At 57.0% G+C, this 24,104-nt stretch overlaps 1 protein-coding gene across 11 annotated transcripts; it reads left to right on the plus strand.

The window, feature by feature from the left end:
• The first annotated feature begins 1,714 nt into the window (after window positions 1-1,714).
• GPRC5C (G protein-coupled receptor class C group 5 member C) lies at window positions 1,715-23,825 on the plus strand. 11 transcript variants are annotated; one of them, XM_072781446.1, is made up of 5 exons: window positions 1,722-1,865; window positions 14,772-15,854; window positions 18,372-18,466; window positions 20,601-20,750; window positions 22,385-23,825. In XM_072781446.1, the coding sequence occupies exons 2-5, from the start codon at window positions 14,804-14,806 to the stop codon at window positions 22,415-22,417; spliced, it is 1,329 nt and encodes a 442-aa protein (XP_072637547.1). In that variant the 5' UTR covers window positions 1,722-1,865; window positions 14,772-14,803; the 3' UTR covers window positions 22,418-23,825. The 11 variants fall into 11 exon arrangements, with proteins under 11 accessions (XP_072637556.1, XP_072637547.1, XP_072637550.1 ...); XM_072781449.1 differs by lacking the exon at window positions 1,722-1,865 and adding an exon at window positions 4,432-4,596; XM_072781456.1 differs by lacking the exon at window positions 1,722-1,865 and adding an exon at window positions 6,912-7,097.
• Window positions 23,826-24,104: the final 279 nt, after the last annotated feature.

A 24,104-nucleotide genomic window follows, 5' to 3' on the forward strand; every position in this document is an offset into this window, starting at 1 on the left:
GGCAAAGGAGGAAAGGCCTCGTAGCAACTTCCTGACCCTTAATCATGCCTTTAACACAGGAGAGGCTGAGGGTGGGTGTGGGGAGGAATAGAGAAAGCTGCAAGGCTCTCGTTTCCTGGAACACTTCCGCGGGGGATCGCCTCTGCTTTCCTACCCTGGTGCCACCCTTGCACTCACGCTCCCAAGCCCCTCATTCCTGAGAAGCAGAGAACCTGATCCTTCACGGAGCATGCGTGCTTTCTGTATTTTGCCTGCATTTTCCCTTCCTTTCCTCATAGCTGACTCGAACAATTCTTGGTTTAACCCTGCCTCCCTGGTTCTTAAGGTCAGTGTGCAGCACTAATCACACCTGTGCACCTTGTAGAACAGGCTTTTGGGCTTCTTGGCTAGAGACTTGGGTTCTACATTAGGAATGGGGTCCAGACATCTGTTTTTTGTTTTTTAAAGATTGTATTGATTTATCTAATTAATTTATCTACTGAGAGAGAGAGTGCATGGGAGTGGATGAGGGACACCCACCCAGGCAGCCCGAAATCTGCTTTTTATTTTAAAAAAAGATTTTATTTATTCATGAGAGACACAGAGAGAGGCAGAGACAAAGGCGGAGGGAGAAGCAGGCTCCCTGCGGGGAGCCTGATGTGGGACTCCATCCTGGGACCCCCAAGGGCCATGCCCTGAGCCGAAGGCAGACACTCAACCACTGAGCCACCTAGGTGTCCCCGAAATCTGCTTTTTAAACAATAGAACTGGTTCTGAAGCTGGGTGCGGAGGCTGGAGAAAGCCAGGGAGCCAGCCTCACCACTGTTTCTGTGAGACGCTCTCTCCTCGCACAGACCAGCAGTGGAAGGAGATGAGCCTGGGGGCAGAAGGTCCCAAGTCATGGGCATTCTGGCCAATAGCTCTCGGGTCTGTGGTTTGGCATAATCTTTGCAGCAATCACATGGGGCAGGAATTATTACCCCCTTTCACAGACGAGCAAGTTCTGTGCCCTTTGGACAACTCTGGGGGTCCTTTTGGTTCTAAAAGCACAGTTTCATGACAGGAGGGCCAACGCCACACTTAAGCCATATGTCCATCACCGTGTGATCTCGGGGTGGGGGGGCCCTCTTCCCATCCTGGCCTCCAACCCCCCCACGAGGATAATGAAGCCGGCCCATCATCTCCGGGGCCTTCTAAGAGCAGGCTATCCAGAAACAGGTTAATCAGAGGGGGGCTTAACTTTGGGTTAATTATGACTCTAATCGTGTCACCCAAACTCAGTCTTCATACTTTATTGCTTACATTGCAGAATCAAATCCTGCAGTCTTAATTAAAAAAAAAAAAAAGAAGAAGAAGAAGAAGAAGGAAAGAAAGAAAAGGAAGAGAAGAGGGTCTCCGAGGAATTCCACCATCGGCTTTGTCTGGAGGGGTTAAAGGGCAGGGTGGGCATGGGGACAGAGGAGCACGGCTACGCCTGGGCGACCGCAGGGCGCGGGCAGGCCGTTGCATCAGCGGCTGCAGGGTACGTGGTTTATGTCCAGGGCCCACTTTAGCGTAACCACAGCCGCTATTAAGACCCTCAAATGCGCCATCCGTGGTTCTGAATTTTGCATAATGACCGAACTCCGTCTTCTCATCAGCGGGGAGGAGAAGAACAGTGTGGAAACCAAAGGGGTTGAAATTTCAGCTGCTGCCAGGCGGCCCAGAGCTCCAGCCCGCTCCCAGAATAGCCCGGCCAGGTTCCCGGCAGCCTCGGCCGCCGCAGCTGGGCTTCCGGCAAGGGAGAGAGTCAAGCCCCGAGCAGGCAGCAAGAGGGGAACAGCTGGGACGGCGAGGCCCAGGAGCCAGCTGGCTGGTCCTGCCCTGCGGGTGGAGCGCCATCCCTGGTGAGTGCGGCGAGCCTGGCCCTCCAGGGACACCCCCCGCTGAGTTAGAGCGAGGGTGCCCTCAAATCCTGGTGGGGGGGATGCTGCTCAGAATTGTGTCATGGCTGGAGGGGCTGGTGGAGGGGCAGGTGGCAGTGTGTACAGAGGGGACGTGAGTGACTGTAGGGCTAGTGGCCACCTGGAGAACAGAGTCAGAGAAGGAAGAAGGGGTTGGAGAGGGAGACACGTGGCCCTGGCCTAGGCCAGGGGACTGTTTAGTGTAGACAGCACTGCCGTGAGGCTGGCTTCTGAAGCAAAGGGATCATGGGGACAAGGCAGGGCGTCGGCTCCACACTAGGTGCTCCGTTGCCAACGTCCGTCCTTCTCTTATGTGGGCCTGTGCGGGTCCTTCATCTATTTACTCCCTCACAGATACTTATCGAGGTCCTACTATGGGCAAGGCATCGAGAGGACAAAGGTAGATCGGAGACAGACACATCTTTCCCTCTAAGAGCTCACACCCTGGTTGGGGACACAAGACACGTACACTAGTTAAGGCAGAAAAGGTAAGAGCTGTATGGGAGATGAGAAAAGCGCTTTGCGGCATGCCATGGAGTTAAAACAAACAGGCTTTAGTCCGTGGCACGCCGCTTGGCTTTTATGAACCTCAGTTTCTCAATCTACGAAATGGAGGTAATAGCTGCTTTCTTGAACTTGTAAGGTTGCAAGGATCAAATATCAAAGACACTTGAAAGTTGCACAGTGCGACACAGAGGCAAGCTATTAGGAGTGTTGCGTTATCAAACTAGCTAGCATTTCTCTTAACTTCCTGGCCTGGAATTCTGGGAGCCAGGGATCTGAGTGGTGGGTTCCTGATGGCAGCAAGGCCAAGGCTAGACCCTGGACCTGCCCTTACCCTTTGAGAAGGCGGTGTCTCTCAGCTCCTGGCCAGTCAGCCCACTATTCCACTGGTATTTATTGCCTTTTTTTTAAAAAAGATTTTATTTATTTAATCATGAGAGACACCAGAGAGAGAGGCAGAGACCCAGGCAGAGGGAGAAGCAGGCTCTCTCCATGGGGAGCCTGATGCGGGACTTGATCCCAGGATCCCAGGATCATGATCTGAGCTGAAGGCAGACGCTCAACTACTGAGCCACCCGGGAGCCCCTTTATTGTTTTTAAAATTGTGTTTATAAAGCGCTCTCCTAGGGACTGCAGGGAAGGCTAGACATGAAATCAGAATCTGATCCCCACCAAGCCTCATAATTAACGATGCAGAACAGTGCTAGGCTAGCAAATTCGCCTTAGAAGGGGAGCTTGCTCTGGGAGCAGAGGGAGGACAACTCTAGGGTGGGGTCACTAGCCAAAATTCTGGGTGGAGCACAGGTCTTTAAAAGAGGACTGGTTGAGAGAGGCCCAAAGGGGGCTTCCCAAATGAAGAGTGGGGGATACAGCATGAGTACAGCCACAGGAAGGCAAATCCAGTGGCCAGACTGGGAGCCGACCTCTCGGGCTAGAGTGGCCATTTCCATTTCCTGTGGGGAAGAGGAGGGGAATGAGGCTGGCACCCGAGGTTGAGAGTAGGTTGCAGAGGCCTTGAATGCTGGGCAAGCAAGCTTCGTCTTTCAATTCAAGGCAGTGGGAGCTGGTGAGGGTGTCAGCAGAGCACCAGGGTGAAGTCAGGGAATGTCCCCCAGTGGACGGGGGTTTGCAGGGTGACTGGAGGTGTTGGGGGGAGTGGGAGTAGACTGTAACGGAGGTAATAAGTCTGGGGCATTGCAGCTGCTGGAGTGAGGTAACAGGTATCCCGTCCCTGAAAAGTTCTCAGACAGGGGTGAGACCCCTCCTGAAGGTGAGGGGTACTAAGTGCAGTACTGTGTACACGTTTCTTTTTTGTTTTTGGAAAGGCGTTCGTGGGCCGAGGGGCCTGACCCCTCAGACCCTTTGCTTTAACCCTGGTTCCTAGATCCACTGTCTGTTCATGGACATTCTCCAGACCTGGACAGCTCAGAAAATCCAGTTCTCTCCTCCACAGACAGTTGGTTAGTGGCCACTGAGCCATGGACAGGGAGGGGGGATGGGGAGCAGCAGACCTGTGGCCACTGTGGGTGGGCTTGGCATCAGGTGACATTCCAGCAGGCTCTGCCCAAGGCCCACTTCCGGGTACATTTCCAGGGGGATCACCCATGGGCAGCCAGTTGTGGTGAATTAGTGTTTAACTTGCCTGCTCCCAGGCCCCTGGCTTCCTACTATAAAAACCAGGGGGTACCTACTATTCCAAGGGTCAGGCATACAAACCTAAGAGAAAAGAAGACTTAGCCAGACACCATAGGCTGGGCAGTAACGAGTTAATATGGAGCCTGGGAGCAAGGAAAAATCAAATGCAAAATCTGTTTACCAGCCAGTTGTGGGGCACCCAGCTGCCTGGCACAAGATTCCAGGCACCTACCTGTCAGGGAGCCAAGGGCCTCCACCCTCAGATCAGGGAGGGGCTGTTCTCACTTCACTGGGGCAAGGCCACCAGACCAAGGGCATTCAACTCCCGCTGCCCCCCAGGGGCCAGGCTCAGGCCTCCCACTCCCCGCAGAAGGAAATAGCTCCTGAGAGAAGGAGTCCATCAGCTGCAACTGTAATCCCCGACTCTTGCTACCCATGCAAAAGGAAGTCCCTCTAGGGAGCAAAACTGACCTCTAGCCTCCTCACCCCTGTGCCCCAAGCCAGGTGGCCAAGGCCCCCTGCCCAGACTCTGAAGGTAAGGCATTGTTGGCCTGGGGCAGTAGACTTCTCCAGAAGGCACTGGGGCTTGCCTGCTCCCCAGGAAGGCCTGGTGCAGTGGGCTGGGCTGGTGTGGTGTGCAGGGTGGGTGCTAACTGTAGGCAGGGCCCCTGTTACCAGGGGAAAATCTGCAGCAGACTACCCTCCAGGGGCTGTATCGCTACTCTTACTGCTACTGTCCTGACCATAGAACAATGGACAGGCTCTGTGCCAGATGCCTGGGGCCACAAAATGAGACATGTCCCCCTCTTGAGGGCACAGTCTAACTGGGGAGATGACAGTTGTCAGGCCTGATGAAGATATACTGGGGTAATGATAAGTGAACGAATGCATAAAAGGCTGTGGGTGGGGGGCGCCTGGGTGGCTCAGCTGGTTAAGCATCTGCCTTTGGCTTAGGTCATGATATCAGGGTCATGGGATCAAGCCCTGCATCGGGCTCCCTGCTCAGCGGAGAGACTGCTTCTCCCTCTCCCTCTGCCTGCTACTCTCCCTGCTTGTGCTCGCTCTCTCTCTTTCTCTCTCTAATAAATAAAATTTTGGAAAAGAGAAAAAGCTGTGGGTAAAGAAGCAACTGCCATGGTTCTTTCTGGGGAAGGTGAGGAAAGCTTCACAGAGGGTCATTGGAGCTGAGTTTTGAGGCAACAGTGATTCTGTAAAAATTTTGGTCAGAGAAGGGGGGATGGGAGGGACAGGATGTGGAAGAAGAAGGAACAGTAGAGGCGAAGGCCCAGAGCATGGCATGATAAGTCTATTCTGATAACCATAAAATAGAATTGAAAGAAGATCAGAGAAGCAGCTTCTGCAAGAGTAGATGGGACTTGAATTTTGACAGGACTGAGGTTCACAGGGGATGCAATAGGAGAGGAGAGGCTGACCTCTGGGCACCTGTGAGGGGCAGGCTTGTGCGAGGAACATTCTAGAATCAGATTCATCTGGATGTTAGGGTGAAATGTCCAGGTGGGTTTATCACGCCCATTTTACAGTAGAGGAAAGCAGAGCCCAGGCCGATGCAGAGACTTGTTTAGGTCACCCAGCTGGCAGGTGGCAGAGCTGCTTCTGACCCCTGGGCCTTGTCAGTCCCTTAGCCTCTGGTAGCTCTGAGAAGGAAGGTTGAGATGGATCAAAGTAGTTTCCATGGCCCAGCAGGAACTCAAGCACCATATAAGGGGAAAGAGGGAGCCAGGCACTCCCCCACAATCCATCAATCCAGGATCTCTCTGAAGGGTGGGTGGGCAGTATCCATATGGGGTGACTTCACAAAGTGTTCATTTTTGGTGAAAACACGAGTTCATAAAGGCTTAAATGCCTATGGGTCATTAAACTGAGTGAATGGCATCTGGGGACCCAGACGCCCCATACCTGGAGTCTTGAAAGACAACACACCTCTCACAGAACTTCCCTTCTAGCCAATGCAGGCTGGCTGTGTCCAGCAGCAGCCCCGCGGCCCAACAGTCTGGCTCGTGGGGGCTGGTGGAGGGTGCTCTCAAGATCCGGGATCCGGACTTCCAGTCCCACCACCCCTCACCCAGTCAGGCTTTGCCCAAGGAAGGGCACCAGGGATGGTGGAGGCTGAAAACCCTGGGTCATCTGCCCCAAGGGCCTTGCTTTGTTTCAAAGGCAGATCCTGTTCCAGAATGAGACAGGCACTGTGAAAAGGGACTCAGCAAACCCTTTTCAGAAACCTGCCCTACATTTCCAGGGGTGCTGACCTCTCAGGGCTGGAGGGCCTCTTCCCCAGCTCCCAGGGGGTGCCCAGGCACTGGATACCCCAACTTGACCCCTGCCTGGGTAGAGACTGATTGACTGATGGGGGTGGGGGGGTGGGAAGCTTGCCTCTTGGGAGAGTCCTCTGCACCTGCTGGAGTTCCAGAAGCTTGAAAGCAAACTGAGAAGATGGGCTGGGTCCACAACTCCGCTCCCAGCCCGCTTCCCCTGCCCCTATCCCTGGCCCTCGGAATCGCCTTTTCACTTATGCTAATGGGCAGCTCTCGCAGCAAACCGATTTCAGCAATACGTGTCTGGTTAATGAAAGCTACAGCCGGAGGCCACAGGGAGTAACCGGCTCATTTAGGGGTTGGCTTCTGAGCGCGGGACGGGGCTGCACAGCCCGCCGCGAGGGTCCGGGAGGCTGGGGCGGGGGTGCAGGGCGTTAGGGGAGCGAGACGGAGAGGAACGCGCAACTTGGCACCAGAACGCGCTCTTCCTCTTAATATTTAAAAAAGAACGGAAACAGCTCCGTGATCACCGCACTTCCGAGACCTGCAAGCGAGGGCCAGGCACAGGGAGGGAGGCAGGTTCTAGAAAACCCCGGGCCCCGCCGCCAGCCCGGGGCCGCTAAGCAAACACTCTCCCGGAGTCCGAGGAGCCGGTGCGCGAGGGGAGGGGCAGGCCTGAGGTGGATCGCTCCGCCAGCGCCCGGAGATTCCCGGAGTCTGACTCCTGCCTGTCGTAGACCCAGGCGCACCAGCAGCCCCGGAGGTACCCCTCCCCTCTGCCCGCGCCCTCCCCCCAGCCTGCCCCCGCCCCGCCCCCACCCGGGGGCCCTCGGGGCTGTGCAAACACGCCCCGCCGCCCGCCCCGACTCTGGCTGGCTCCGACCGCGCGCTGCTGGCGATCCCCCAGGCAACTCGGCGTCACAAGAACCAGCACCCCGGAGACCCGGCGGCTGCCCTCCCTCCGCGTCCCCTGGGCCCCGGCCAGGCCCAACAGCCTCTCCCTTCCCGGTGCGCGCGGCCCCTCCGGGCCTGGCGTGCAAGCTAACTAGGCCCCGCCGGGCGCCCCCGGGCCGCGCAGCCCACCTCCCGCGGAGCGCGCAGCCCCAGGGGAAGGCGGCCGGAAAAAATCTCCTCTTGTTTACTGGGCCGGGGACGTCCCAGACTGGATCCCCTCGCCCAGTTCGGTCGTTCCCCTTCTGCCGATTCCCGGGGCCGGAGGGGAAAGGGTGGCAACCGGCTGATCGACCCCGGGGCAGGGAGTGGGGGGTGGGGGTGGGGGTGGGGCGCGGAGCGGGGAGGGTACCCGAACTCGTGGAAGAGTCCGCGGGCGGCCGGAGGGCTGGGCTCGGAGTCAGGGCCGAGGCGTCCCGGAGCGCAGGGGACCGCGGGGAACATGACCGTGACGGCTAATTAGGACAAGTCGGAGCAGGGAACGGGGGCGCCGGGAGGGGAGCGCGCTCAGTTGGACGGTGCTGGGGCGGTCGCGGGAAATCCAGGCGCAGGCAAGTCGGGCCCGGGGCGCCGTCTGCTCACGATCCGGAGTGGATCCCGGCCGGGCCCACCGCGGCAGGCGCGCTCGCAGCGCCCCCCCCCCCCCCCGCCCCATGCACGTTTGGTGACCCAGGTGCCGGGGGCAAGGCCGCTCGTGGAGGAGGCGGACTGTCGGTGTGTGGTGTGTCCACGTGTGCACGCTCGGGGAGGGGAGGGGGCGCAGAAGGCGTGACAAAGACGCACTCTGCTGAGTGTGCGCCTCGCTTCAGCCGGGAGCAGCGACCTGTGCCCGGCGTGTGTGCCCCACGGGGGAGCCGGGGCGGAGGTGACCGAGGCTAGCTGAGACGCACCGCGGGGGGCCCCACGCGTGTCCGCGTGTGAGCGCTGGGACATGCGGGGCGAGGGAGCGCGCTGGGCTGCACCCCAAACCGCTTTCCGGAGGGAAAGGCGAATCCTGAAAGTGAGTGCGCGTGAGTGCGCGTGAGTGCGCGCGCCCGTGTGCGGGGGCGTGGCGGTAAACAGCAACAACACTCGGGCCAGCTCCGCCAGAAACTCCGAGCTCCCTCCCCGGCCGGAAAGTGCGCCTCGCCGGAGCCTGGAGGTGAGTCGGCGGCGGGGGGAGGGCCGCGCGCGCTTTGTTACTGTGCAAACGGATTGCACATACCTGGAGCGCGGCGGCCGCCCGATAAGCGCCTGAATGGAGGTGATGTCACGGTGATGCAGGCGCCGGCCCACTCTCGCCCGGAGCAGGGAGCCGAGAGCGCGGAGGGAGAGGCCAGCGCCAGCAGGAGCGACCGAGCGCGGCCAGCCCGGCCCAGGTTCCCGGGAGAGGCAGGCCCTGCGCCCCGACCCCCGCGCGGGCCCCGCCACCCCGGGCCCGGGCCGCGCCTGGCTCCGCGCCCTCCGCCGAGCCCCTCTCCCCGCGCCCGCGCCCGCGCCCCGCTTGGGGCTGGAGGTGGCCGTCCCAGGTAAGGGCTGCTGCTTCCCGCCCCGCCCTCCCCTCCGCCGCCCGGAAGAGCCGGGTCGGGCCGGCTGGCCGTGCGCCGGGGCAGGAGCCCCAGGGCGGAGGACGCCGCGCCAACTCCGCTCGGGCGCGGAAACTTTGCACACCGGAGTGGGCTGGGGACCCGGCGGGGTGGGGGTGGGGGGAGCCTGGCGCTGCCCTCAACCCCACAGTCGGGGCCCCACGGGTGGGCTGGCCTCCTCTCCGGTGCCGGGGGATGGGGAGGCCGGTGTAGACCCGAGGAACCAGGAGGGAAATTCTCAGAATCTTCCTATAGGAAGTTTGGAATCGGACCATCCAAGAGCCCCTTCTTATGGCAGCTTGGCTTCTAGATCCCTACTCCATTGCCCCCTCCTCCCTCCAGGGCTTTTCTAGGGCCCTTTGCAGCCGCAGGGGTTGGGTAGCGCCCCTCCATCCTGACGCCCGCCGCGCACTGTTACACCCCCGAAAAGCCAATCGTTTGAAAGCTCCACGATCTTGATCCACCGGGAGCAGAATGTGTCAAAATAGGATTTTGTGCTCTTGGAGGTTCCCACCTTGCGTCTTCCTATGTGTATGTGGGGGAGGGGGGCGGTTGTGGTGTGGAGCGCATTCCAGAGTGGCATTCCAGAGCAGACCCTTGAAGGCTTCCACGTTTCGGAATGCTCGGGAAATTTTGGCCCAAATGCCCACTTGATGTGGAAGTCTAGGCTGAGGTTCCCAGAAGCCCCTCCCTTCCCAACCTGGGTAGGAGGTACCTCCTAACTGCACATCTCCAACCCCTCTTATTGGTGAGTTTAGTCACCAGAGACCACTGGACAGGGGTAAGTTGATAGGGCCTAAGTACAGGATTCCAGAAAGGTGGGGTGGGATGGGGGACAGGGAGAGGAGGTGGGAGGGCTGTTGGTGGGTCCATCCATCTCTCCTGATAGGCTGCTGAGTGCTGGCAGATGAGGAGCGGGGAGAAAGGAGGATGCTCTGTGGTTTCCTGGGGTGAGCTTAGGTGCCTTTGAGAGGGGGCTGTCAGAGGTCATGGCACCCTTCAGTGTAACTGCAGGCCGTGTGTCTATAGCCTACTCATATCCTTGAGCCTGGGAGCTCTAGACCAGGGCGGTGCTTAGAAGCCCTTAGTGCGGGATCCCTGGGTGGCGCAGTGGTTTAGCGCCTGCCTTTGGCCCAGGGCGCGATCCTGGAGACCCGGGATCGAATTCCACGTCGGGCTCCCGGTACATGGAGTCTGCTTCTCCCTCTGCCTGTGTCTCTGCCTCTCTCTCTCTCTCTCTCTCTCTCTCTCTCTGTGTGTGACTATCATAAATAAAAAAAAAAAAAATTAAAAAGCCCTTAGTGCCCTCTTCAGGATGGTCTCTTATGCCCTAGGGCTTCTCAGGTTCCGGTGTGAACGGTGGGGGGGGGGGGGCCGGGGGTGAGGAGTGGCTTATTCTGGAACGGGGAGAGGGCCTGACTGCCTCTGATCCAGCCAGTCAGTGCTAGCTGGGCCTCTGAACCCACCCCACTATGCTGAGGCCTCTCTGCTTCCCCCCTGGAGAGGGAAACTGGGAGGAAGGGGATTCTGGAACTGGATTGGGCTGACTCAGACCAGAGCTGGGGGCTGAGTGGCTGAGCTGGGGAGAGGCTGATTTCAGAGATGATTAAAAATATTTGTATGACTGATTCCAAGGAGGTGAAGCAAAAGGGCCCCTTTGTCCAGGAAATAATCCGAGAGACTGGGCTGTGCTGCAGCGGCGATGTAGGAGAAATTCATGGGGCAGGAGGAGGTCCCCCTCTCACTCCCCTCCTTGGTCCCACTGAGAGCCCTGACACAGGAGATGTGACTCCACACTGAAGAAGGCAGGGGAGAAGCAGGCACTGAGTCTGTTCAGCGAATGCTTACTCTGTTCAAGGCACCGCGCTAGATGCTGCAGGGATGCTAAGATAAATCCCGTCTTTATCTTGTTCACAACCCTCACAGACCTTCCAGCCTGGTAGGGGAGACACATGCACGGAATTTTAACCATCAAGGTTCAGAGACAGCCAGAAGTCTAGGCTTTAGGGACTCGCAGGAGGGAGAGTCTCTTAGGCAGAGCTGGGTCCTGCTCTTTGCAGTGCTTTTCCCCTTCTCCAGCGTGTAGAAGGTGGCATGTGTTGACTGGCTGAATCTGCACTCCTGGAGGTCAGAGAACCAGCACAACTCTTCTGAGCTCCCTACTCTAAATCTGCTGGCCTCCACGGATCACTGCCCTAGGTCTGAGTTGGTGTAATTCTGTGTCCATACTCACCCTTGCATTTTCCTGGGAACAGAGACGTGGATCCTTTCTGGGTGGGAATGGCTAGTTTCATCTGGGGCTGGTAAGTTTTAGGGCAGCTGAACAGCTCGGTACCTGGGCGGGGAGGAGGGGCCAGAAGAGGTTCCTCTTTCCTTCCTTGGAAGTTCCCCACATTGGTGGGGCAGAGAGCTTGCCAGGTTGCTGCATGCTGGTAAAAGAGTGTACTTCTAAGAGCAAGATGGGATCAGAAGAGTAAGTGACAGAGCTAAATGGGACCTGGCTTGGTTTGGGGGTTTTTTGGTGTTTCTTTTCTTTTTTTTTTTGTAATGACATGGTTGTTATCAGATTTAAACTTGTAGCCTAAGCTTTGGTGTCCTTTCCTCCCACCTCCAAGCAGTCCTTAGATTTTATTTGGGAAAGGCTCTCTCAGATCTGGCCATTCTGGCTTTACCTTTGGCCTCGATCTTTAAACGGGTGAATGTGTCCTCAACAAATCAATTGCCTGTGCTTTTTGCCAGATTCAGATCTTAAACCACAACCCTGGTTATGCCGTCTTTGTACCAAAAAAAAAAAAAAAAAAAAGCTTGCAGCGGCTCCCCATTGCCTTTAGAATAATGCCCCAACCTCCTTCCCTGTAGCATTTCTAGTCTGTCTCCCCTAACAGACTCCGTTCATACATGAAGGTGGGCTAAGAACTGAATAAAATGCCGTTGAAAGGTCTCCTCCATTCTGTCTTTCTGACCCCCTCAGCTGGAAGAGCTTCCTCCTCTGTGTTCTTGTAGCACCTCTCCTTCCCCCAGAGGCAAATTCTGTTGGGTGGCACTTAATCATTTTCTCATAGACCTACTGTATTTCTCGTACTGGATTTTATTTATTTATTTTTAAATATTTTATTTATTTGATAGCACAAGCAAGGAGGAGCAGCAGAGGGAGATTGAGAAGTAGGTTCCCCACCAAGCAGGGACCCTGAGGCGTGGGGCTTGATCCCAGTACCCCAGGATCATGGCCTAAGCCCAAGACAGATGCTTAATGGACTGAGCCACCCAGGCGCCCCTTGTACTAGATTTTAAAAACCAGGGGCACCTGAGTGGTTCAGTCGGTTAAGTGGCTCCTTTCGGCTCAGGTCATGATCCAGGGGTCCTGCGATTCAGCCCCACATCTGGCTCTCTGCTCAGTGGGGAGCCTGCTTCTCCCTCTCCTGTCTGCTGCTCCCCGTACTTGTACTCTTTTTCTCTAAATAGTTAAATAGTAAAAAAATCTTTAAAAATAATAAAAACCATGTCAGGGAGAAAACAACAAACAATCGAGTCAGAGGCTATATTTGTCCATCCTTGTATCTCTCAGAGCTCTGAGAACTACTGGCCTTTGTCCCCCCAGATGCACATTAAATATTTTCTGATTTGGAAAAATTGCCTGTTTTAAACTGGCCCCCAGAGCGAGGAGAGGGTGAAGTGCTTGAAGATGTGCAGATACCTGGGGGCTCAATCAGGGTGGCCTTTCTCAGGCAGGGCTTACTTCCACCTCTCCAACTTTACCACAAGTTCTGGCCGCTTTGTTCTGAGCCCCAAATGCCCCAGCTGGGGTTGAATGCTTAGGAACCCATAGCATATAATCTTGCAAATGACCTCTCTCCCTGGAGTGGTTCGATGTTCCTCCTTGCCCATTAATCCTCCACCCTTCTTCTTTCTTTCCAGCACTTGTAAATACAGTTTATGCTTTATTGATTTACGATTACACAAAGTCCCCGACAAAAGCTTTTTTAAATCTCCAAGCAGGGGAAACCGTGCTTTTGCCTTAGAAGTCCAGAGAAACTGAGCTCTGACCATGCAGTTAGTTTGGAAAATAATAAAGATGTTCATTTATTAAGAGTTAATGATAGGTAGTATTTGGGGGAAAAGCAAGCCTAACTGGAAAATGAAGTAGCTGAGAAGGTCGAGATACCTATGATATTTTCAAGGCGCACCTAGGACTTTGAAAGTTGATGACCTTTTTTTTTTTTTTTAAAGATTTTATTTATTTATTCATGAGACACACACATACACACACACACACAGGCAGAGGGAGATGCCGGCTCCATGCAGGAAGCCCGATGTGGGACTCAATCCCGGGTCTCCAGGATCACGCCCTGGGCTGAAGGCAGGCGCCAAACCACTGAGCCACCCAGGGATCCCCCAAATTGATGACTTTTATTATGTCGGCTTCACTTAATCTTTGATTTTTTTTTTCTCTTGATCCAGTAGTAGGTACTCTTCCACTTATCAGTTATGGAGTTTCCCTTGACAGACTTAGGGCTTTTGTTCACCTGCTAGAAATTAGGAAACTAGGAATGGTGAAAACAAGGGGGTAGACTAAGCATCACCTCCCCCAAAGGAGGAAGGGAAGGCGGGAAGAGTTGGATCATGCCATTCCCCTGCAAGCCACTAGTGGTCACTGTCAGCCTGGAAAGCTTGGTTGCCATCTTTCTGGAGAGTTCTGGGGACCCAAGAAGTGAGAGAGGAGGAAGAGGCAGTTAGAACTAATTAGTTCAACATAAGGGTGGTTTTATGTACGTGCTTGGATTTCGTAGTATTTTTGAACCTGGCTGTTTAGAACATTGAGATTCTCTGTTCTCCAAGTAAATCTAAAGTCCCACCTGCCAGACTCTTTACCTCCACTTCACACTGGGACAGTCCAGCTGGTGTCGAGAGCAGGGGTTCTGTGTCTTTGCGGCTCATCTACAGCACTTGGTAGAGCCGCCCATCGGGACTGGTCAAATGAGTAGTACGTAGGGTACCTTTCTGGCGTGAATGAAAGGTCTCTTTTGTGCCTTTTAGCTACAATGCCTTAAAGACTTCTGTGACAGATGAGTTCCTCTGGGGTTTTCATTGCCCTTCCCCATTCTTGCTTTTAAAATGTTAATGCCTCATAGGAGGATTTTTGCATGAAGTCATTAACTCCCTAGCTGAGACATTATTTTATCCTTGACTCCAGCAACTGAGCTAGACAAAGAAGTTTGGATTCTGAAGAGGAGAGGAGAGCTGGGCTGGGGGTGGGGTGGGGTGGGGGTGGGGAGTGGGCAAAGGGAGGTGGTGGGTAGGAATCCAAGAGGACTGGTCTCTTCATTTTTTCCAGATGCAGGTCATGCCTGTCACGGGTGCTCATGACGTGCCTGTTGGGTGAATGAGTGGATGGCTGATTGGCCATGGATGTGGGCATCACCGGGGCGGAGTTGAAGGGCACGGTGGTCGGCCTGCTGAACTCAGAGACTCTCAGGGCAGAGAGAAAGTGCTAAATGGATTGATAAACTTGGTTTTGACTTGCTCCCAAGCCCTTTCACGCCCAGCTCAAACTGCAAGAGCTCAGGGGGGGAGAGGGGGGGCGGGGGGGCGGGGGGGTATTCAGATGCCGGTTATGGTTGGGGAGAGAGAAACCTAAAAATTCAGTGACAGATGCCTCCTTTTCCATGACTGGGGACAGAGAAGATGACCAATGGGCTTCATCTCACATGCTTCCCTGATCAGTTGATATGCCTTCCAGGACTTCTGTGTCAAGAAGGGTTCTGAAGCCCAGGGGGACAGTCTCGTGATCAGCTTGCGCTGTCTGCCTTGAATCAGGCTAGGGGAAAGCAAGTGACTGGTGTGTCAGCGTCTGGCCTTGGAGGACTGATTTTGCCTTTTCTCTTGGTCTCTCTCTCTCTCTCTCTCTCTCTCTCCCTCTCTAGGGACCCAGCTGGAGCCTGGCCTGGGAGCCAGGATGGCCATCCCCAAAGCCTTGCTGACGTACCTGGGGCTGCCTCTTTTCCTATTCTCAGGGGCCCAGGCCCAGAACCATGTGCCACCTGGCTGCAGCCCGGACCTCAACCCCCTCTACTACAACCTGTGTGACCGTTCTGGGGCTTGGGGCATTATCTTGGAGGCAGTGGCCGGGGCGGGAGTTGTCACCACTTTCGTCCTCACCATCATCCTTGTGGCCAGCCTCCCCTTTGTGCAGGACACCAAAAAGCGGAGCGTCCTGGGGACCCAGGTGTTCTTCCTGCTGGGGACCCTGGGCCTCTTCTGCCTCGTGTTCGCCTGTGTGGTGAAGCCTAACTTCTCTACCTGTGCCTCCCGGCGGTTCCTCTTCGGAGTCTTGTTCGCCATCTGCTTCTCCTGCCTGGTGGCGCATGTCTTTGCCCTCAACTTCCTGGCCCGGAAGAACCACGGGCCCCGGGGCTGGGTGATCTTCACCGTGGCTCTGCTGCTCACCCTTGTGGAGGTGATCATCAACACCGAGTGGCTGATCATTACGCTGGTCCGGGGCGGTGGCGAGGGTGACCCTCTGGGCAACGGCAGTGCCACCTGGGTCACAGCCTCCCCCTGCGCCATCGCCAACATGGACTTTGTCATGGCACTCATCTACGTCATGCTGCTGCTGCTGTGCGCCTTCACGGGGGCCTGGCCCGTCGTGTGTGGCCGCTTCAAGCGCTGGCGGAAGCACGGGGCCTTCGTGCTGCTCACCACGGCCACCTCCATTGCCATATGGGTGGTGTGGATTGTCATGTACACGTACGGCAACAGGCAGCGCAACAGCCCCACCTGGGATGACCCCACGCTGGCCATCGCCCTCGCCGCCAATGCCTGGGCCTTTGTGCTCTTCTATGTCATCCCTGAGGTCTCCCAGGTGACCAAGGCCAGCCCAGAGCAAAGTTACCAGGGGGACATGTACCCCACCCAGGGCGTAGGCTACGAGACCATCCTGAAAGAGCAGAAGGGCCAGAGTATGTTTGTGGAGAACAAGGCATTTTCCATGGATGAGCCAGCCTCAGGTAGGTGAAGGGACACCCTCCCCGCTTCCCCTATCACTCCACGTCCTTGACGGCAGGACAGGACTGGGGCGCTGGTCTCCCAAGCAAAATGGAAGGTTCTCGAATTATCACTAGGTTTCTGCCTTAAAGTCCCTAAAGTCCATTTAAAAATATTTTTTTTCTCTATACTCCTGTGGTTCACAAATGTATTTTCACTATAAAATTTCAAACACCACAGGTAATTCCTCCCCAGCTGTCTTCCCAGTTTACCCCGTTCTTTCCTGTTCTGTGCCGCCTCTGACCCATCGTTTACCTCCATGTGCCTCTGTTTCCTCATCTGCAAAATGGGGATGAGGATGGTCCCTGTTATATAGGGTTTTTGTGAAGATTACGCTAATGTCTGTGCCTGGCACTTGGAAAGTACTCTAGAAGTATTAGCTATTAGCTGTGTGGGTTACTGTCATTTTACTATTATTACAACTACCCTTCCAGGACTTGTTTTTCTATTATGCACATATTCATAGTCTTCGTTTCCTTTAAAAGTCTTCTCAGTTAAGATTTTGTTCTTTTTTTTAAGATTTATTTATGTGTTTTAGAGAGAGCGTGCACCCGAGAGCACACGTTCAAGCTAGGGGAGGGGCAGGGGAAAGGGAGAGAGAGAAGCAGACTCCCTGCTGAGCGTGGAGCCCCACACAGGGCTCCATCTCACGACCCCGAGATGGTGACCTGGGCCAAAATCGAGAGTTGGACGCTTAACCAACTAAGCCGCCCAGGCGCCCCGATTTTGTTCTTTTTAAGAAAAGCACTGTGCCACATCCTGATCTAAATAGCACCCACTATCCAGCTGGCTTGTCCCCAAGCTCCTATCCTGGCTCGTTGTTAATGGGATGGGGCTTTCCTGTTGGAGCCCAGCACTAGGCACCAGCCAGCCCTGCAGCCTCAGAGGGGTCAGGCTGAGGGCGTCCTAGAAATGGAAGAGGCCGGAATGGGTGAAGTTTCTGCAGCCTGTGCCAAGCCCCCGTGGGGAGAAGTTTGAGAAGCAGGTGGGGGAGGTGGGGGATGCTTCTCTGGGGCATTTGGCCAGTTGCTCGAGCTCCCAGCTTCCAAAAGGAAGAATATTTCTCTGGCATTTGTTGATTGTAAGGACCACTGGCATTTATTGAGCACCTACTGTGTGCCACATGCTGTGCCTTTCCTGATGTGTCCTGTGGCACGCTGTCCTCAGCCAGCTGGCTACAGGCCCCTTTAGCTGACATGACTGGGAACTGGAGGTCAGAAGGACTGGGACAGACCCCTGACCCCAACCTCAGACTGGGCTGATCAAGATGTTTGGGGACTTAAGACTTGAACTGCTTGACTGTGGGTCTCCAGGTCTGGGGTCTCTGCCAGAAGTCTGAGTCAGAGACCGGGGAACTTCCAGAATCAGAACTCCTCTACAAACAGATCCCCACCATCTCTGTTTTGAAGAAAGGAGTGACCCTCATCCTGCCTGGCACCTAAGCCCTGATCTGCCCAGCGGGGTGGCCCCCGGTCGCATACAGAGTGGGACGCTGGAGTGGGGGCGGGGCTTGTGCACGCACACCTGCTCTCCCCCTGAGCCTGGCCATGAGGCCCGCGGGAGTCCTCAGCCTTTGTCCTCTCAAGGCAAACACTTCTGGGCTGTGAGGGTTTTTTTCTTTCCTTTTTTTTTTTTTTTTTTTAAATCTAAATGGAAAAATCAATCGAGTGGGCCCAGCACTTAGGAAGCCAGCCCTAGCCGTGGTCCCTCAGAGCTGCGGGCCATCAGCCTGCAGGAGACACACACCCACCTGCCACCCTTACGGCACAGCCTGGTCTCGGGCCCCTAGGGGTTGCTTGCCAGCTTTCCCCAGATTCCCTGGGAACCCCAGCAGGATAGAAGCAAATCTGGACGACTGTATACCCAAAGGCATGGCGTGGGGAGGTATTCCCGGAGCTGAAAATAGTTCTGGAAACTTGCCAGGGTGCCACAGGACAGGATGTACCTTCAGTCCTCCTGGTGGGGCTCTGGGTTTTGGGGTCCTGGAGGATCAGCAGCCAGCTGTGCCCTGGGACAACATGAGAAGTCTCAGGCTGTGGGGGCTCTCCCTGCTTCCCCTACCTCCTGGCAGCTGGCCTGCAGTAGGAAAGGCCAGAGCTGGAGCCTGGCCATCTAGGAAGGCCGCAGAAGGCCCATGTGCCCCTCTTGGCCTCTGGCCCCCGAGGGCGGATGGGGATGTGAAGGTTGCTGACAGGAGCATTTTTCTTTGCTGAAAGGGGGGGGGGGTCCTCACACTGCAGAAAAGCCAGAGCGGAAGGCAGGCAGCATCATGCTCTCCTTGACTCCTGACAAAGGCACTCTGGTCTCTGCAGGGGCCCCCACACCTGCAGCCTCACCCCCAGGTTGGCCACCCCTGGCCAGGCTTCCTTGCTGGGTTAGATGTACTGCCAGGGCGGACAAGCCCCCTCTTCCCTGCCCGTGCCCCCTGGGAGCCTTGCCTGAGAGCCCAGCCCCCAAACCGCACCTGCGTTTCTTTGCAGCTAAGAGACCGGTGTCACCATACAGTGGGTACAACGGGCAGCTGCTGACCAGCGTGTACCAGCCCACCGAGATGGCCCTGATGCACAAAGGCCCGGTGAGTCGGGTCCCACATGTCTGACCCTGCCGGGGCCACGGAGCCCAGCCCGAGCGGGCTGGTGCAGGCTGGGGTGGAGGTGGTAGGGAGGAGGCAGGCCTCTCTGTCTGCTGTGGCAGCCTCGGGAACGGAGCCCCTCGGCTCCTGATGCCCGCTTCCTGGAGCCGATATATACGTCGCCTTCAGCTGCACTACAGGGGGACCTGCCCTGGGTTATGGGGCATCACACAATGACCCGGGCCCCGGGCTGGTGGAAGATGCCAGCGTTACCCACAGGAGCTTAGGGAGGAACAAAGCAAGGTTTCAGCCAGGTGGGGGGGTGTCATTCTTTGGTGCCCCCCAAAGGCACAGAGGACCAAAAAGCAGGTCTGGGTAATTACTTACTCCTCAACCACAGCTGTCCCAGGAGGGCCTTGGCTCCCCTCCCCGCACAGGCAGGCGGCAGCTCTCAGTTCTCGACCTCACGCCTCCCCTGGGTTCTGGAAACCAGATGCTCCATTAGCCAGTGGGGGGTTGGGAACAGGAAGACAGTGGGTTAGATTCTCACTCGCTCCATATATGTTCCTCCTCCCGGGCTGGCAGTCGCTGGGGGGAGAGGTCAGTGACCTGCCTTGGCAGGACTCTGGGAACAGGAAACGAAGGAGGTCGGCAGGGTGGTGTTCTCACCCCCTCTCCCTGGCAGGGTGGTGTTCTCACCCCCTCTCCCTGCCGTGAGCACCCCCCTCCCTGGGGGTGGGGGGCAGGTACAGTGAATATATGAAACTTCCAGCTCCAGCCCCTAAGCTGAACCTACAGCTAAGCGCTGGGAGGGGCAAGGAGTCTCTCTGAAGGACAGGAGCAGAGTCTCCTGGTCACAGTCACTCACGCTGTGGACCCCCCCCACCCCAGGATCCTTCCTCCAGGAGCTGTCCCACCCTTGCCACCCCTCACTCCTGAGCACATAGAGTCCTGCTTCCTGGGCAGGGGGAAGGGGGGAAGGATCCAGACGTGGTCCCCAAACCCCCCAGCATTACCATCACCTGGGAACTTGCTGAAAATGCAAATTGTGTAAGGCCAGTGGTGGGATGGGGCTGCTGGTTAGCATCTCTCCGGTAGTATCATCTAACACGGAATCTGCTGGAGTCTCCCAGGATGGGAGTAACCACCCCAGAGATCAGCAAAGACCATAGATGGGGGCTCCCTTCCTCCCCACCCCAGGTAAACATTTACTGAGCCACCACTGGGTGGAGCCTGACTAGGTGTGGCTGCAGCTGGAGCTGAACCAAGTGCCCAGGTGGGGATTCTGATGCACACCCAGGTTTGAGCCCCACTTGCCCAGATGTTCCTGGAGCTACTAGGGGCTGGCAAGCTAAGGCGACTGCAAACCAGTGGGAGAACCACCCGGGTCTGATTAGACGGAAGGTGTCTTGGAGCCCTGTAGTGCCAGGGGTTAGGGATAAGGCTAGTGAGGCCAGAAGTTCACCTGCCCTCCAGGTCAGGAGCTAGGATGGGTGCCTCTGGACCCTCCTCACCTCACAGCCGTGTCTGCCCCACATGGGAGGAGGGCCGCTGCAGCTCTAGCCAGGTTCCAGGCAGAGAATTTGAGCTTTAGGTCTCCACATCTGACGAGCCCACCCAGGCTTTGAGATAAGAAATGTGGGCAGGCCAAGCTGTCCTCACCCAGGCAGACCCACAGCTCTGATGCCCCTGGGTGTCCTGTTGCCATTTGAGGACTCGGGGAAGAGTCTGGGGAGAAGGGAGCCTGGGAGCATCAGCAGGCAGGTAGTAGAACTCACTGTGCTTCACTGTCCACTGGGCCCCAGGATTTCCCTCAGGAACTGGGAGCAGGAGGGAGGGGGCTTGAGAAGAGGATCCTTCCGAAAATAAGGAAGCCCCAGGGCCATCCGAGGTGACCAGAAGCCTCTTCCCATGCCCAGAGGCCTGGCACTCCCATGCCCAGAGGGGGCTCGAGGTCAGGCCAGCCCCTCCGCTTCCAGAGGTGGAGTCACCCATCCCAGGCCACAGCTGGGGCCCTGCTGGGGGGTGAGGGGGGCAGGGAAGGGGGAGCTGGCAGGCGCAGCCCTGCAGGAAGCAGAGTGTTTGTGTGTCCGCCCTGGCGGAACCCGGCTGTGAGACCTCCTGTCCTTCCTTCCAGTCCGAAGGAGCTTACGACGTCATCCTCCCACGAGCCACCGCCAACAGCCAGGTGATGGGCAGTGCCAACTCCACCCTGAGGGCCGAAGACATGTATGCGGCCCAGAGCCACCAGGCAGCCACGCCACCGAGAGACGGCAAGAGCTCCCAGGTCTTTAGAAACCCCTACGTGTGGGACTGAGTCGGCGGCCAGAAGGAGGCGGGCAGATTTTGGGGAGGGCGCTGGGGACGTGGCCTGGGTGAGAAGCCCACTGCTCTCCTACGGCTCCCGGCCCCTCAGTGGCTCTGGAAAACTGCCTCAGAGCCAGAAGGCCAACCCTGGCTGCCAGTGTCTGGGTGGGTGTCCCCGGGAGGCCCCCTCACCCATTCCTTAGTGTTTGTGGAGTCCAGGAGCCAGTCCCGGCTTTGTACTCCAGCCAGATAGTGTTCTTCTTGGGTGATGGCCGGTCAGTGCCAACACTTTCTGGAGTCTTCCGAGGGATTCCTGCAGCCTCGAGAGATTGCTCAGGCGCGTCTGTCCTGGGTCTTGCTCCTCTGTGAGGAGCAAGGGTGCCTAATAAACACGTTTTTGCTTTACGAGCCCTTCCTCTGGGAATGTCGTTTCTGACCTGGGCTCTGGGCCACTGATGAGCCTCCTCCTCCATGGGCCGTGGGTGGTTCCTCTCTCTCCCCCCAAAACCGGCTCACGTGAAAGCCACTGCGCCTTTTTCTTCCCGTGCAATTGAGTGGCTGACACCTGCCTACAGGGAAGGTGTCTTTAGCTGAGCCTGGGTATCATGTCGTGTGTGACTGGAGTGACCTTTCAGGCCCAGCTCCTGTCCAGGGTCTAGTCCAGCATCTGGGTTTATCTGAGATGAGGCAGCTTTCCTCCGGGATCCCCTCCACTGGCCATGCGTGTGAGGCCAGGGCAGGCCCACCATCAGGTGGCTCTGCTGGGGTGGGAGTGGGGGTGTAGACCAGCTTCACCTCCCCCTTGGGGGAGGATGGCCATTCAGCTCCTTCAGGGGACACGGTGGAGAACCACCGGCCTGTGCTATGAGGTCGTGCTGTGCTTGCATGGGTGGAAGTGCATGGCTCAGAGAGCGCCGGCACCTGTTTACAAAGTGGGTTTCCAAAGGTGGAAAGGGTCGGCCCGTTCCGGTCGGCTTCATTCCTGGGCAGTTATTAACATGTCCATTGGCTCAGGCCCTGATGGTAAACAAAGCCTTTCCACATCAGCTCCTTTTACACCTCGTGGCTGCCAAAAGGTGGACAGGACAGCATTCTGTCCTCTATCCAGAGTCCGAATCCCAGAATCGTGCCATTTTAGGGTTGGATGTGGCCTTAGAGGCAGGGTAGCGGTGTCCCCCTCCCGGCCCCTGGCCAGAGAGGCCCCAGCGGCCCCAGAGGTGGCCACACCAAGACCGGCCCGGTTTTCCTGAGCCCTGTCTTCCGAGGCCCACCCTGGGACCCGGCCCGGGGCCTGGGCCTGGATGAGCAGCAGCGCTCTGACCCTTGGACACCGGCCCCAGGCTTCGCAAAGGGGCTGCCAAGGCCGCCCCTCCCGAGCTTGGGAATGTTTCTCCGCAACGAGTCAGAAGCTATTTTCTGACGCCGGTCGTAGGGGGGAGAAAAATGTCTCTGTTGGAAGGGAGAGAAAGGTTGCCGGAAGAAAAACAAACTTCTCCCAGAGTTTCCCTTCGATGTCAGATTGCACCAGCCCCGCTGGGACTCGGACACTGTTTTTAGTAAAAGGCCCCAAGCAGTAGGGTCCCCGTTGACGCTTGTTCTTTCTGGTTACTTTAGGCTCAGTCCCCGCAAAATAAAACAAGATGGTAGAAGCCCTCTTCCGGCATCCCGAGGTCCGGGCTGGGCAGGGCCCAGCACCTTTCCCGTCCTTGTCATTGGAGCTGGGAGGGACCGGAGGCCACCAACCTGAAGCCGAGGACTGAGCAGGGGGGGGGCCTGAGATGCCGGAGGTGTGGGGCTGGGGCCCTAGGCCATTCCCTTTGCTGCCCCTCCCGGCCTCTCCTGAACCCCAAGTGACGAGGCCACGAGGATCTACAGAACTGGCCAGCCCGCCTCCGTCCCCCTCGGCGCCCTGCCCCCAGTCAGCCCGTGCGTCCCCATGCTGTGGTTCTCCAGATGGCCATCCTCAGATGCCCCGTCTTCCCACCATGGGCCTTCCTGGCTGTCCTGGTGTCCAGCATCAGCTTGTCCCGCCTGCACCTGGGTGTTTGGAGCCAAGCCCTGGCGGAAGTGGGCTTTCTCATCAGGGCCTCCTGCCACCACCTGGACCGAGGAAGGCCCCCGGGCTGGGACAGCTCAGCCCGAGGCCTAGGCAGACACTGCTTCTCTTCGTGGCCCGTGGGTGCCGGATCTGAGCCCCTTTGGTGCTTCCCTCACGTGCCCCCGCACGCCATGGCCCCATGCCTTCCCCACCTGCAACGAACTGGGGCCCATTGAGACACAAGGTGGGGCTTGGGGCTGCATTCTCAGGGGCCAGCTGAGAGTCCTGGATCACAGGGGCTGGGGGGCTCAGCTGCTCACAGAACTGCGACTCGTGCCATTGCCTGCCGGGCAGGTGCACAGATTTCTGCCTCACCTCGGGCACCCCAAGCGTGCTGGCACTGTTCTCTCCCACGACATGCTCCAAAGGGTCCTGACAGCCACCCGGGTAAGTGGAGGTCATCCTTAGGACCCGATGATGGTGGCACTAAGGACAGAGATGTGCCCAGCTCCGGACTAACAGGAATGAGATCTCTATAGCATCATTGTCTCCCGGTTTTGTCTTGCACTTGGGAGCCAGACAGAGCTGGCTGGTCCAGAGGGGCCTCCCCAGGTATGCCCCTGGAGCTCCGTGCTCAGCGCAGAGTCCCCTCTGGATGCCCAGGGTGGGAGAGAGAACAAGACCCGGGCCTGACCCTGCCCTCCGTCGACCCGCAGCTCTCCAGCGCCACCCTCCTACCCCCAGCAGCCTGTGCCTTTGTTACTGGAGAATCTTTCCAGAGCTAAATTGGGCTAACACGCCCTACAGAGAGTAGGGCCACACAGCTGCCTGTGACAGCCCCCCTAAATGCCCCCCATCACCACTATTGCCCGATCACAGCTCCATGAACGGAGTATTACTTCCCTCTGATGGAGGGGAAGAGGGAGCTCTGTGCACCTCAGACTTTTCTTGATCTAGGTTAGTGGCCCCAAGATCCCTTACAGTGAATAATAAAGGCACTGTCTTGCTTTTTTTGAAGCAATAGTCTCATGTGAGTCCTGGCCCTGCCAGGTGGCCACGAAGAGCAGCCTGCAGTGAATGTGGGTTTGTTCCTAGTCCTGAGTCCTCTGGGGATCTGAGTGTTGGCTTGGGAAGGATGGGCTCCTGAAAGCTCCAGGCCCGCCTGGCTCAGGGATGCCCAGTGGCCCCGCTCCCTCTAGTCCTTGGCCAAGTGGAGGAGACAGGTGTGTTTTTCAGCAGAGAGATGCTTTCTCCCAAGGGGTCCAGCTATATCACAAACGAGCTTGGAATGGAAGA

Source organism: Canis lupus, chromosome 16 (genome assembly GCF_048164855.1).
Source record: "Canis lupus baileyi chromosome 16, mCanLup2.hap1, whole genome shotgun sequence".
Lineage (NCBI taxonomy): Eukaryota > Metazoa > Chordata > Mammalia > Carnivora > Canidae > Canis > Canis lupus.